The sequence below is a fragment of the Pimephales promelas genome, chromosome 6 (genome assembly GCF_988280905.1).
Source record: "Pimephales promelas chromosome 6, fPimPro1.hap1.1, whole genome shotgun sequence".
Lineage (NCBI taxonomy): Eukaryota > Metazoa > Chordata > Actinopteri > Cypriniformes > Leuciscidae > Pimephales > Pimephales promelas.
The window spans coordinates 6558207-6570236 of NC_142774.1; the positions used below are offsets into that span (position 1 = coordinate 6558207).

At 35.4% G+C, this 12030-nt stretch overlaps 2 protein-coding genes across 3 annotated transcripts; one reads left to right on the forward strand and one right to left on the reverse strand.

Moving 5' to 3' along the window:
* Positions 1-1516: 1516 nt before the first annotated feature.
* On the reverse strand, positions 1517-7660 carry serhl (serine hydrolase like). Its single transcript, XM_039687441.2, has 13 exons — positions 7578-7660; positions 7236-7343; positions 6609-6752; positions 6374-6487; positions 5948-5989; positions 4820-4839; positions 4441-4515; positions 4236-4345; positions 3552-3631; positions 3433-3467; positions 3098-3174; positions 2252-2333; positions 1517-2160 (listed from the first exon to the last, which is right to left on the reverse strand). Exons 2-13 carry the CDS (start codon positions 7291-7293, stop codon positions 2014-2016), a joined length of 984 nt encoding a protein of 327 aa, XP_039543375.2. The 5' UTR covers positions 7294-7343; positions 7578-7660; the 3' UTR covers positions 1517-2013.
* A 176-nt stretch (positions 7661-7836) lies between these two features.
* Positions 7837-10491, forward strand: trappc5 (trafficking protein particle complex subunit 5). Of its 2 annotated transcripts, none has more exons than XM_039687470.2 (3): positions 7837-7921; positions 8203-8529; positions 9613-10491. In XM_039687470.2, the coding sequence occupies exons 2-3, from the start codon at positions 8260-8262 to the stop codon at positions 9907-9909; spliced, it is 567 nt and encodes a 188-aa protein (XP_039543404.1). In that variant the 5' UTR covers positions 7837-7921; positions 8203-8259; the 3' UTR covers positions 9910-10491. The 2 variants fall into 2 exon arrangements, with proteins under 2 accessions (XP_039543404.1, XP_088988146.1); XM_089132020.1 differs by lacking the exon at positions 7837-7921 and adding an exon at positions 7927-7950.
* The last annotated feature ends 1539 nt before the right edge of the window (positions 10492-12030 follow it).

The following is a 12030-nucleotide window of genomic DNA, read 5'->3' on the forward strand; positions in this document are numbered from 1 at the left end:
TAAAAATGCTGAATGAAACAGCGAAATGATGGTTGATGCAGCTACATATGGACAAATATTATTTTATTCGATGCTGTGGCATGAGGGTATCTCGCACCCTTGCTTTCGTCCTCTCGAAGGGGTGGGGGGTTGTAACCATGGAGACGTCTCTGACGAGGAAAGGGTCAGAGCAGAAGTTACATAATTTTTTTTGTAACCCTTTCTTTTCAATCTTCGATCTCCCGTTTTGGTCATTTCAGGTCAAATTGGAACATGGCAGATATGATAAGAAATCAGAGGTTTTAGGGAGGACGTTGTGTTGTATGTTTTCAAATCCCTGAAAGGGTTCAAAATAACCCACATCATCATTTGTCCTGCATTACTCACTCTCGTGCAGTTTTAAACCTGTATGGCTTTTCCTCCATGGGACACAAAAGGAGAAATTCAACAAAATGTTCAGGCTGCTCTTTTTCCATACAATGAATGGTGACCTGGTCCATTACAACCGAAGTTGTAAAAATAACAAAAAATGTAATAAAAGCGGTTGATATGATGTACTATTACAGAATATATGCTGCTTTTTTTGGTCTGAAAGAAAGAAAATCATACAGATTTGAGTGTAAAACAATTTGTGTGTGTGTGTGTCAACTCTAATTAACATGAATGACACTTCCAAGAATAATGTTCCTAATGTAATATTTCTTGTACGCACACACACACACTTGGCTTACTCTATATGTCTAAATAGCTTGAAGTAAGCAATGCTTGGCTGAATAAACATAAAGCAGATTCTTAAACACAAGCACACACAACTATAATCTCATCACAATAATGCCCATTACACAGTTGTTGGCTTTCAAAGCATCATGCAATTGATAGTCTCAAATGTAAGGCAAAACTGAGCAGTGCTGACCTATAAATGAGCACAAGATGTGGAGCATTCAGCAAAGCCTGAAGGAAATACATTGACAACAAATCTGCACATTCACAATTACAACTGCAGTGACCCAAGAAAGTATATGTACACTTACAATTTTCAGTGGTGATAAAATGCCAAACCAAGTAGGATCTGCAAATACATTTGCAGGACTTTTTTTTTTTTTTTCAGATCCAATTTCAATATTTGTGCAATTACTTTCAACCAACTGGTGGCACAGTGATTGAGTGGATATAAAGCGAGTTGCACTTCACTTAAAGGGATAGTTTACTCAAATTTAAAATTTTGTCCTCGTTTACTCACCCTCGTGTTGTTCCAAACCCGAGTTTCCTCCTGTTGAACACAAAAGAAGATATTTTGAAGAATGTTTGTTACCAGACAGTTGATGGACCCCATTGACTTCCATAGTATGTTTCCCTACTGTGTACTAAGTCAATGGGGTCCATCAACTGTCTGTAAAAAAAAAACACTCTTCAAAATATCTTCTTTTGTGTTCAACAGGAGGAAACTCGGGTTTGGAGCAACATGAGTAAATGATGACAGAATTTTTATTTTTTGGGTGAACTATCCCTTTAACACTCACCGCAGACTTCTACACCATTAGAGCTTTGATGTGTCCCGCACATCCACGGCCAAATTTATTGTGTTTGACGTATGATAATGAAGTCAAAATAACGGCACATAGTTAAACTGTTTTTACATTTTGTTTCCAGCTCAGCAGTTTTAATCTTTAATTTTCATTTCCACAAAATACAGAAAGTCATTAACTTAACCAACTCCACAGAACACTGGCTTTTATGAGAAGGCCAAAACATTAAACCAAAATTCAAAGCAATGTATTTTGCTAAATTAATAGTGTTAATCCGCACCTCAAAAAGCAAGGTGAGGCGAGAACTGGAAGACCCATGGATGAACGGAGTGCAAAAATACTGCAAATGTTCAGAAGGCTTTCTAATAAAACACCATTTTTTAAATATGAGAAAATAAATCTAAAGTTTGTTATGCTTTAAAAAAGTATCATTGTATAAGACAAAATGAGGATTGGTTAATGATGTGAAACTTTGAATGATGTGCATACTTCATTGTTTGAATCTGTGTTATAATTTCGATGTTTGGTTGTTGTCAAATTCACTTTCTGCTTTGTCAGGACTCTGTGACTGAAGAAAATCAGTGATTATGGAGGCCACAGACTCGGGTTTGTTGAGGTGAATGTGATGGTCTCCTTCTACGTGAAGAACGGTGGCCTGTAGAGGAGCGAGAAAGATCTATTTGTACATACTGCTATTCCAGACATACATTTTCATTCATTTTTGTGTGTATGTGTATGTATCTCACTTTTTGATCAGTCCAGCTCTTCAGAATCATATCACTATATCCATTAGGTAGAGGAAATGTTTTGAGCAGACCCTCATTTGCCCTGAACAAAGAAACAAACGCAGTCTTTTGTGAGATTGTGTGGGTGTTTGAATCGAGATTGCGATTTTTTTATGATTAATCGTGCAGCTCTACCACTTGGTTTAAATATCTCATTATTTAGTACAGTGACATTCAGGCATTCAGTGTAACTTAACTGTTCGGATACTTTTTGGGGCCACTATATTTCAAATAGCAAAATACTGTACATTATAATGTTGTGAGGCCTAAAAAGTTTTTTTGACCTGTAGCATTTAAAATGACTCTTTATATTCTAAATCAATTAACATCTGCAAATTATTGGTTTCTGGCCATAACATGAAAAATTATCCTATCAGTACTGGACAGAAATGTACGGAAGCTTATTGCATTCAGTTGAGGAAACACTTGAGTTAATTATCTCAGAATTATTAAATAATTTTTCATACAAAAAAGTTTTTGCTCTGTTTTTTCTGAATTAACGAGTTAATAATCTCAGAATTATGAGATATATATATATATATTTTTTTTTTTTTGCTGAATTAATAAGTTACTCCTAATTTTTAAGATAATCAAGCCATTAATTAAAAAAAAACAGAGCAGAAACTTTTTTCCATGAAAAATTCTCGTAATTCTAATTCAGAATAACAGAGTAGATTTTTTCTTCTTCAATGCAATACACTTCCGTAGAAATGTATTAGCAATAGTGTGTCCCTAATTTTGAGCATTGTGCATTAATGCGAATGGTCTTTCTCATGAATGTGTGTGTGTGTGTTTGAATGGACTCACAGCAGTAGCATCACTCTGGCTTTAATAAGTGACATCAAATAGAGGACATGCTGCATGTTAAAATTTACAATGTTTTTCTAAAAAAAAAAAAAAAATCACCAGAAAAAGTTAGATCACATTAATCATGATGTGTATAGTGTAAACTTCCACACATTCCTTCATTAACAAGACATCTGTAAAGCAGAAAACATGATGAAAAGGTAATAAACTATATGATAACGAGTGGTTTGGGATAAATGTGAGTTAAACTGTAGAACAAAATCTGAAATCTTGTTATCTGGAATACACAAACAACTGAAATGTAAATGACTAAATAAATATATCGAATGCCTCACCAGGTTGATCCTGAAGTCTCTGGTAAATATAAATCCTATAAGAGAGCTTAGATATAATAAACTGTTTTGTCTGAGCAAAATCTATGAGAAAGTTTAGGAGTGTGTGTTGCATGTCTTACCTCCCTCAACCTCTTTGATTGCTCGCTCCAACAGAATATCTGCAGACTGATCCGACAGGAAGGGGTTTGCAACCTTCAACCTGAAAGAGAATAATAAAAACTAGTGCATATATATATATTTTTTTATATATATATATTATATTATAATGCATTTATATACATAATACATTACAATTTGGGTAGGGCCAGAACAACTTTTAAAAAAGGAAATACTTTTATTCAGAAAGGATGCATTAAATTGATCAAAAGTGACAGTAAAAAACATTTCAAATGTTGGTATGTTACAAAAGATTTCAATGTCTATTTCAAATTCTATTTCAATTAATCAAAGAATACTGTGACACTGAAAATTTGAGTGAAGATGCTGAAAATTCAGCTTTGTATCCCAGAATAAAATGACATTTTAAAATATATTCAAATAGAAAACAGTTCTAATATTAGACAATATTACTGTTTTTACTATACTTTTGATCAAATAAGTGCAGCCTTGGTGAGTGTACGAGACTTTTTAATATATATCAATATGAGGTGGACATGACAAAACTAAACTTAAAATGGCAAAAAATTGAGTTAAAAAGGAATGAGAATGAGATGAGAGCTTGAAACTCAACAGTAAACAACAACATTCATGTTTACAGTAGTTACAGACAAACATTTACATCACATGACATCAGAAATCTTCACCTTTCTTTGGCTTTCTCGTACGTGTACACCTTCTCTTTCCTTTCATCTATCTTGCTGTCATAATGGATTTGATCATTTATCCCTTTTCTCATGTTTTTAAACATGTCACTCTAGGGAAGGACAAATAAACATTTATGTGGGATGCATGTATGTTGAACAAGGAGTCTTCTCTATGTCGACTCTAACATGCTCCATTTATTCTTACCACTTCTGTCGGGAGAAACCCATAAGTGTCCAAGAGAACTACGTCTTCAACCATCTCTGGGTACAACGCGCTAAACTGGAAAACCAGAGGAAACTCGTTACATTTACACGGCACAGTGACAGTCCTAACACATCGGTTCTCAACGGTTGCAAAAAAAAAACAAAAATGTCTCCGTTCATCAGTGACTTCAAATTTAAATAATATTATTACAGCTCATAGTCATATTAACACATGTAAAGAAAAAATAAAATGCATTATTTTGTACTGTAATAGGTTGTCTCTTTGTCAAATGTAAAATCTGGGTCATGAAGCAAATTGAGAACAACTCTACTAAACAACTCATTTACATAAATAGAAAAGTGCTATGATGGATACTCACTATTCCTGCCACATTACCACCTGTTAAAAAAGCAAAATCAATTTAATAAAATATTAGGGTAAATGGGCAAATACTTATATATTTTTAGGTCAAACCGTTCTTGTCTGTCAGTCATATAATGGAGGTCTATGGTCACCACCTCAAAGAGCATGCACAGAGAAGTCCAAATTAAACATGATTTAATGACTCATAAATGTAAGTACACATTGATAGCCTAAGACACGAAACGAGCGGTTTGTGTGAGAAAACGAACAGTATTTATATCGTTTTTACCTCTTGTAACCACAAAAGCACCCTCGCCCTCAGATCACTTGGACATAGCTGTGAGCTGTGGTTACAAGAGATAAAACGATATAAATACTGTTCGTTTTCTCACACAAATCTTAGGCCATCAATGTGTACTTACATTTACGAGTCATTAAATCATGTTTAATTTGGACTTCTCTGTGCATGCTCTTTGAGGTGGTGACCATAGACCTCCATTATATGACTGACAGACAAGAACGGTTTGACCTAAAAATATCAAAATTGAAACTACTGCGGAAACAAAGACACCTGCTCTTTGAGGCAAGTTAAAACATACCAAAAATTAATTTCAAAGTGAACTATTCCTTTAATCCAGATAATAAAAATATATATATTCATTTACACTAATTTTAAATTTTGAACATCATAAATATGTGTTACTTATAAGTTGTGAATGGTGAAAGAGCTTTACTGCTTTTTTATAATTATATATATATTATATAAATTATATATTATTATATATATTCACTCTATATTAACCCTCATGTTGTGTTGAACCGGAGAAGATTTTCTTTTTCTGGGAACTAATATTGCAGGAACTCAACAACACGGATCATTCTCTGGCATGAATAAGGATGACGTTTAGAGCACCAGCAGGTATGCTATAAATAAGTACTGTAGTTGTGGCATTCATCCCACTGTGTCCTTCTTTTCTAATGCCCTCATGATCTACGACAATATAGTTATATCATAGAAGATATAACAGCAACACAATAATATCACTCATCTTCAGCTAATTTACAGTTTACATAGATCCTCCAACCTTTCACACACTAAAGGGAACTTTGACCTGTCAGTAGATGAGTAAAAGTGTTGACTCACCCATACTATGTCCAATTATGGAGAATCGCTTCCACTGAAGAGCTATGAACAAATGGAGAAAAAATACAAATATAGTTCATTCGTTTTTTTGCCTTGTTTTCCAGTAAAAATGAATAAGATATATTTACTTTAGAAGCAACAATGCATAAGATATTAAGACTTGTTTTCATAGGTTGTATCTAGAATTTTGTCTTTCTGTAATAGCAGTAAATATTGCTAAACTTGCAAATGAGTAAAAAAAGAGAAAAAAATATGATACACTCTCACAATTCAGGACACTTTTTCTGAAAACCAGTTATGCTTCTCAATTACATTTATTTTGTTTACAAAGATTTTTTTGATATTTTAACTGGAAAATAAGGCAAATTGCGTTATTGAGGATGATACATTAACGGTTTGTAACAAAGGCCCGAAGTGGCTTCAAACCTTCTACAACTCGCCGAACATCTGCCACATACAAAGGGAACGTGTAAAAGCATCCATCAGGCCTATGAGACGAGAAGCCATGACCTGGAAGATCAATGGCAACGAATCTCCAGTCTGGAAGAGATGTGGACAGAATGAGAACCATGGTCACTTCATTGATGCTTGCAAATGGAGTATGCAAGAATGAATTCATAAATGTGGATCTTTATAATGTCCATGAATCCAATACTAATACCTTTAGGAAGCAATGGAATCAGGGTATTGAAGGATCCGCTGTTGTCAGCCCAACCGTGCAAACACAGCACGGGACGGCCATGAGGAGGACCCCAAACCTGACCTCTCATCTCTCCCCATGGCACAGTCATTCGAAACTCAGACGCTGTGTGTCAAAGTACAGACGAGTCAAAATCAATGCAGTCAATGCAATCAATGAATTAGTGAACACATGCTCCATGTATTGAAAAGTTCATTTTAAAGCAGCTATAATGAATGTTAACTAATATAACTTTTCAATCGTAATAAAAAAATGTTACACTTTATTTGGTAACCCTTTATTTTACAGTGTCAAATCCTAATCTCACCCTAACCCTGTAGTGCGTACATGTAGTTGTTTTATATTACCCAGTACTTAGATATATAATTACACTGTAACAATGACACTTTAAAATAATAAAGTGTAACCCTATATTTTACGTCGAAATAACTTAAATAAATACTACAGGGTATTAATTAACTATATACTTTACGGTTAGGGCTAGTTACTTGTAATTAAGCATAATTTGCTGTTAGTAAGTACTTGTAATAGCTTGTAACTACTTCACCTTACAAATAAAGTGTTACCGTAAAAAAGTCTGTTTCTTACCAGCTCTCCTCATCGTGGTTGTGCCAAAGTGTCTGAGGCTCGTGAACGCATAAATCATTCTCAAACCTTGTAGAGCAGTTTAAAACCCCCTTACATGAGAGGGAGAAGCTGGTGATAGCGGAAAATACACTTTTAAAATGTTTTAAAGGTAACCTATCTTCCACTTTATTCATTTGAACATGACATGCATACAAAAAAAGTTTTCGAATGAAGAGAGAAATAATTTTACTTAATACGAATATTTTTACATGTACTAACGTTATACAATTAGAATGAAAATACATGTATATAAAACACATCTTTATTGTAAAGTACTGTTTTCCAAAAGAATCGCAAACTTACATCGAAGGATATCTGCTATTCCTGAAGTTTACATCAGCACATCAGAGAATGTCACATTCCCATCCTAGCCAGTGACCTTAGAGTGATGATTTCAAAGTAAAAGTCCATTCCATTGAATGACAATTTCGTGAAAAAATTTACAAATTACAAATTAAAATAAAAAACAAACAAACAATGCATTTAAAAAAATTATAACTACTTAACCACTACAAAACAGTGAGTTATATTTCGCAAATTCATTACTATTTCCCGTCCTACTTTTATATTGAAAATATCCGGTCACAATGACAACTTTACTAATCGTGGCTTCACGGCACGCATCCGGAACTGAAACAAAACATCAGGTAAACGCTACTGAGCAACGGAATACGCTGTAATTGTTATACCTGCTTATCATTTCATATAATTTATTTACTGGCTTTGCTATGTTCTGCGTAGTACGTTCAGCACCTATATAATATAATTAGGAAAACCCGTAATATAACCAGAGGCAAACAACTAACGTGAGACTCTGTACCAGAGCAACAATGAATGACATTCTGACATTTTCTATGCATTCTTATATATTTGCAAATTAACGTTACAATGCGTTGATTTTTAAAAACAAACTGTCATTGTATTCCAGGGCTCAGGCACGTTTATTCTTTGATTCAGATTGCAATTCGAATTCGGTGTGGACGGAATGGAGGTCCGCTTCACGCGAGGCAAATCTGCGATCCTCGAGCGCTCGATCACGCGTCCTAAAACGGAGGTCAGCGTGAGTGCGTTCGCGCTGCTGTTCTCCGAGATGGTGCAGTACTGCCAGAGCCGCGTGTACTCGGTGTCTGAGCTCCAGGCCCGGCTGGCTGACATGGGTCAAGGTGTGGGAGCCAGTCTTCTCGATGTTCTTGTGATGAGGGAGAAAAATGGGAAAAGAGAAACCAAAGTATTAAACATACTTCTCTTTATTAAGGTAATACTTTTATTTTGTTTACAGATTATTTTGGTTTAAGTTCAAATCTATAGTGTTAAAGGGGTAGTTTACCAAGCTTTGAAAATGCTGTTATTTTCAGGCTATGTTTACACGGAAACGATTCTGAAGAGAAAACGCAAAAGTGGCGTTGCGTTATCACTTTTTATTCTGCGCTTAGACGAGCGTTTTTGGTGGGAAATCCGCGTACATATGGTGACGCAAAAGTGTGTACAATTGTAGTATGCACTCCAGACGGCTAGGTGGCGATGTGAAGCACTGCCACACAACAACACCAAGTCCGCGCGCCTGCGTACAACCTTCACTGTCAAGCAGACTTGTGCATTTGAGTGTTTTTAAGATTTCCACTCTCGAGGGTGGTTTCACTTTTTTGCTTTTTTAATCCCCCAAAATGCCGTCACCGTGTAAACGAAAGTCACATCCGCTAAAATATTTTTACGTTTTCACCAGCGAGCGTTCTCGTGTAAACACGCCCTTTCGTTCATCTTTGAAACACAAACTGTCAAGATTTCTGTCCATCCAGTGAAAGTCTATTCACCCAAACCTGTCACTTTAAAATAATCGTAAAAGAAATCCATATGAATCCAAGTCTTCTCAAGAGAAACGGTCACTTTATACAATGGACAGATTTAATTTAAGCTTTTATTCACATATAAACATTGATCAGCCAACAGCCATTGTGGCTAGCCACTCAGTTTAAGTTTTATAAGCACAAATGGTCTCCTTGCTCAGTTCTGTGATGCGTGTTCGTGACTTTCCTGTTCGAACTCGTTTATCAAAATGAACAAATCTTTTTTTGCGTCATTTAGTTCATTCAACGAACGAAATGAACAAATTGACTCGGGAAAAGATTTGTTCATTTTGATTCATTCATTTATTTGTATAGCACTTTTCACAGTACATATCGTTTCAAATCTGCTTTACAGAAATGTATTTATATGTAAATTCACGGTTTCTTAATTTGTGTTTCGAAGATGAACGAAAGTTTAGGTTTTAGAATGACATCAGGGGTGAGTAATTGATGAAGGAATTTTAACTTTTTATTCTTTCTTACTTTTCTCCTAGGTAAATGTGTGGAAATCTTTGTTTGGCAAGGAGGCAGACAAACTGGAACAAGCCAACGACGATGACAAAACATACTACATCATTGAAAAGGAGCCATTGATCAATGCCTACATATCAGTACCTAAGGAGAACAGCACTTTAAACTGTGCGGCCTTCACTGGTGGCATTGTGGAGGCTATCCTAACCCACAGTGGCTTCCCAGCCAAAGTCACGGTCCACTGGCATAAGGGAACCACTCTGATGATCAAGTTTGATGAGGCAGTCATTGCTCGAGATAAAGCTCTTGATGGCAGATAGCAGATTGATCAGAATCAAGTCTCAAGGTTTACCCTCGAGTCTGGAGTCTAAATAGGATTTAAGTTGAATTGAATTTTCATTCATTTTTATAGCTAACAAATTCACTGCATCTAGCATCTCAAATAACTTCATGCCTGTATCTGGCTCTCTTGCTTTATTAACGATGTTACAGAATATAGATGAGGACAGCACAGTCACCTCACTAGTCCAAAAAAAAAATGTCTTTACTGATACACTAATGCAGTGAAGGGTTATACAGTTCTTAATCTTTGGATGTCCCTTTTGCATATGTACTGAAACAAAGCATGCATAAATTGTAATAATTAATCAATTAAATCAGAATTGAATAGATTGTTAGGTTTGGTTCTCATTGAGTTGAGGATAAAATGTGCTGGATTTTTCCAAAATTTTGCGGACAATGTACATATGGCAAAATTAAATATGTATATGAAGTTTTATTTACAGCATTAATTAGATTTGGACTTCTTGATCATTTTTGTATTATAGAGGATTGATCTATGTATCTGTGTTTCATTTGTTCTTTCATTGTCTTACAATATAATAAAGTCTTTGTAAATTGCATGAAGAGATCGGGAAATATACCTCAATGTGACAATGATTATTATTAATACTATTATAGTAACATTTTGTCTGTTTGTTTTGATGATGACTGTTGGCTAACAATAGTTACAGCAGTTTTATTGCAGTTGCAATAACTAGTAAGTGGTAGTTTTTATCGGGACCAGGATTTAGGAGTTGTGTGTAATCAAGTGTAATCATGGCCTTTGGTAGTGCTTCTGACTTCATTTCTTGTAAATGGTGTCATGTTGTAAAAATCATTGTGAACTATTCCCAAATGAGTCAATATATGTTGCCTCACATTAATTCTTGATTATTGGGACAACACTGAAATATAAGAGCAGTATTTAACTTAAGCTAATGTTCTTAATAACAAAACAAAAATACACCCACCAGTCACTCAGAATGGGTCAAGACCAATAAATAAATAAAAACGAAGAAAAAAAATAGCAAAATAGCAGGGTGTTCAAAATCAAATACGTATTTTCCTCATATTATACCACATTTTGGCAGTGACATACATTGTACTTGTAGATTATTGCTTGATCAGTTGCCGTTTGAGGATTGACCTCATGTTTGCTATGGGATTAAGATTCGTAAACTTGCCTGGCCAGTTGCAAAAGATACAAAATTTATATGTAATGATCTCTGAATCATTTCATGATCACTCTCGCCTTGACATGGTGACAAATCGCTCCTGGACTGTTGGGAGAAGCTGCTCTTGCAGGGCATTTTGATACCATTCTTTTTTTAATGTTTTTGGGCAGAATTGTGAGAGAGACCACACATGGATGTTCTCAGGATGCTTCACTGTTGGCATAACCTTTTCTTCTCCAGACAAAGAAGTGGTTTCAGGCCTTGACACCAGGCCATTGTCCAAATGTCTTTGCTTCTCTGTGTGTGTGTGCAGGTGCATCACATCCTCCTCCTGCCAATATTGAGCAAGTTCTGCACTAGTGGTGACCCGATTCCATAGGGGGAGATTGTCCTGGAACTCGCTGGACACTCGGTTTACATCCTAAAGCCTTGATCACTCCAGCTGAAAAAATATTCATGCAGCATTTCCCTTGCATGTGAGTCCATTTTGAAGCAACGATGGCTTGCTTTTTTTTGGAGGTAACCATTGCTAAAACAAAAAAACAGTGACTGGAAGGACTTCCCTCCTTTTATAGCTTGTGTATGCTCTTATAATCCAATCAGAATAATTGTATTTTTTTCACACTTTCCTAAGTGCCAAAAGATGATTACTGGAATGTCGTTAGCTGGTCATTTTGTGGCAGCGGCAGCGCTGTTTTTTTTGTGTGAAAAAAGTTACATTTTTTGGCCCATGAAACTTTTTGCAATTATTTGAAATGCATATGATCACTCTGCACAATAGTATAGAAACGTGAATCAACACCACAACAATTGAATCAGCAAAAGACAAATGTATGACACTGCCAATTCTTTTGGCCACAGATGTGTGTATAGCCTAACAGACATTACATACAGCCTATCATTCACCTCAGATAATAAATGAATTATGACAGCATGGTTTCAACT

Excerpts from the sequence above, each read along its gene's own strand:
- trappc5 (XM_039687470.2), top strand. The coding sequence starts at position 8,260 with ATGGAGGTCCGCTTCACGCGAGGCAAATCTGCGATCCTCGAGCGCTCG. Across the intron at positions 8,530-9,612 it reads ACATACTTCTCTTTATTAAG|GTAAATGTGTGGAAATCTTT; the intron begins GTAATACTTTTA and ends CTTTTCTCCTAG.
- serhl (XM_039687441.2), bottom strand. The coding sequence starts at position 7,293 with ATGATTTATGCGTTCACGAGCCTCAGACACTTTGGCACAACCACGATG. Across the intron at positions 6,488-6,608 it reads GATTCCATTGCTTCCTAAAG|ACTGGAGATTCGTTGCCATT; the intron begins GTATTAGTATTG and ends CATCTCTTCCAG. Across the intron at positions 3,468-3,551 it reads AATCAAAGAGGTTGAGGGAG|GATTTATATTTACCAGAGAC; the intron begins GTAAGACATGCA and ends GCTCTCTTATAG.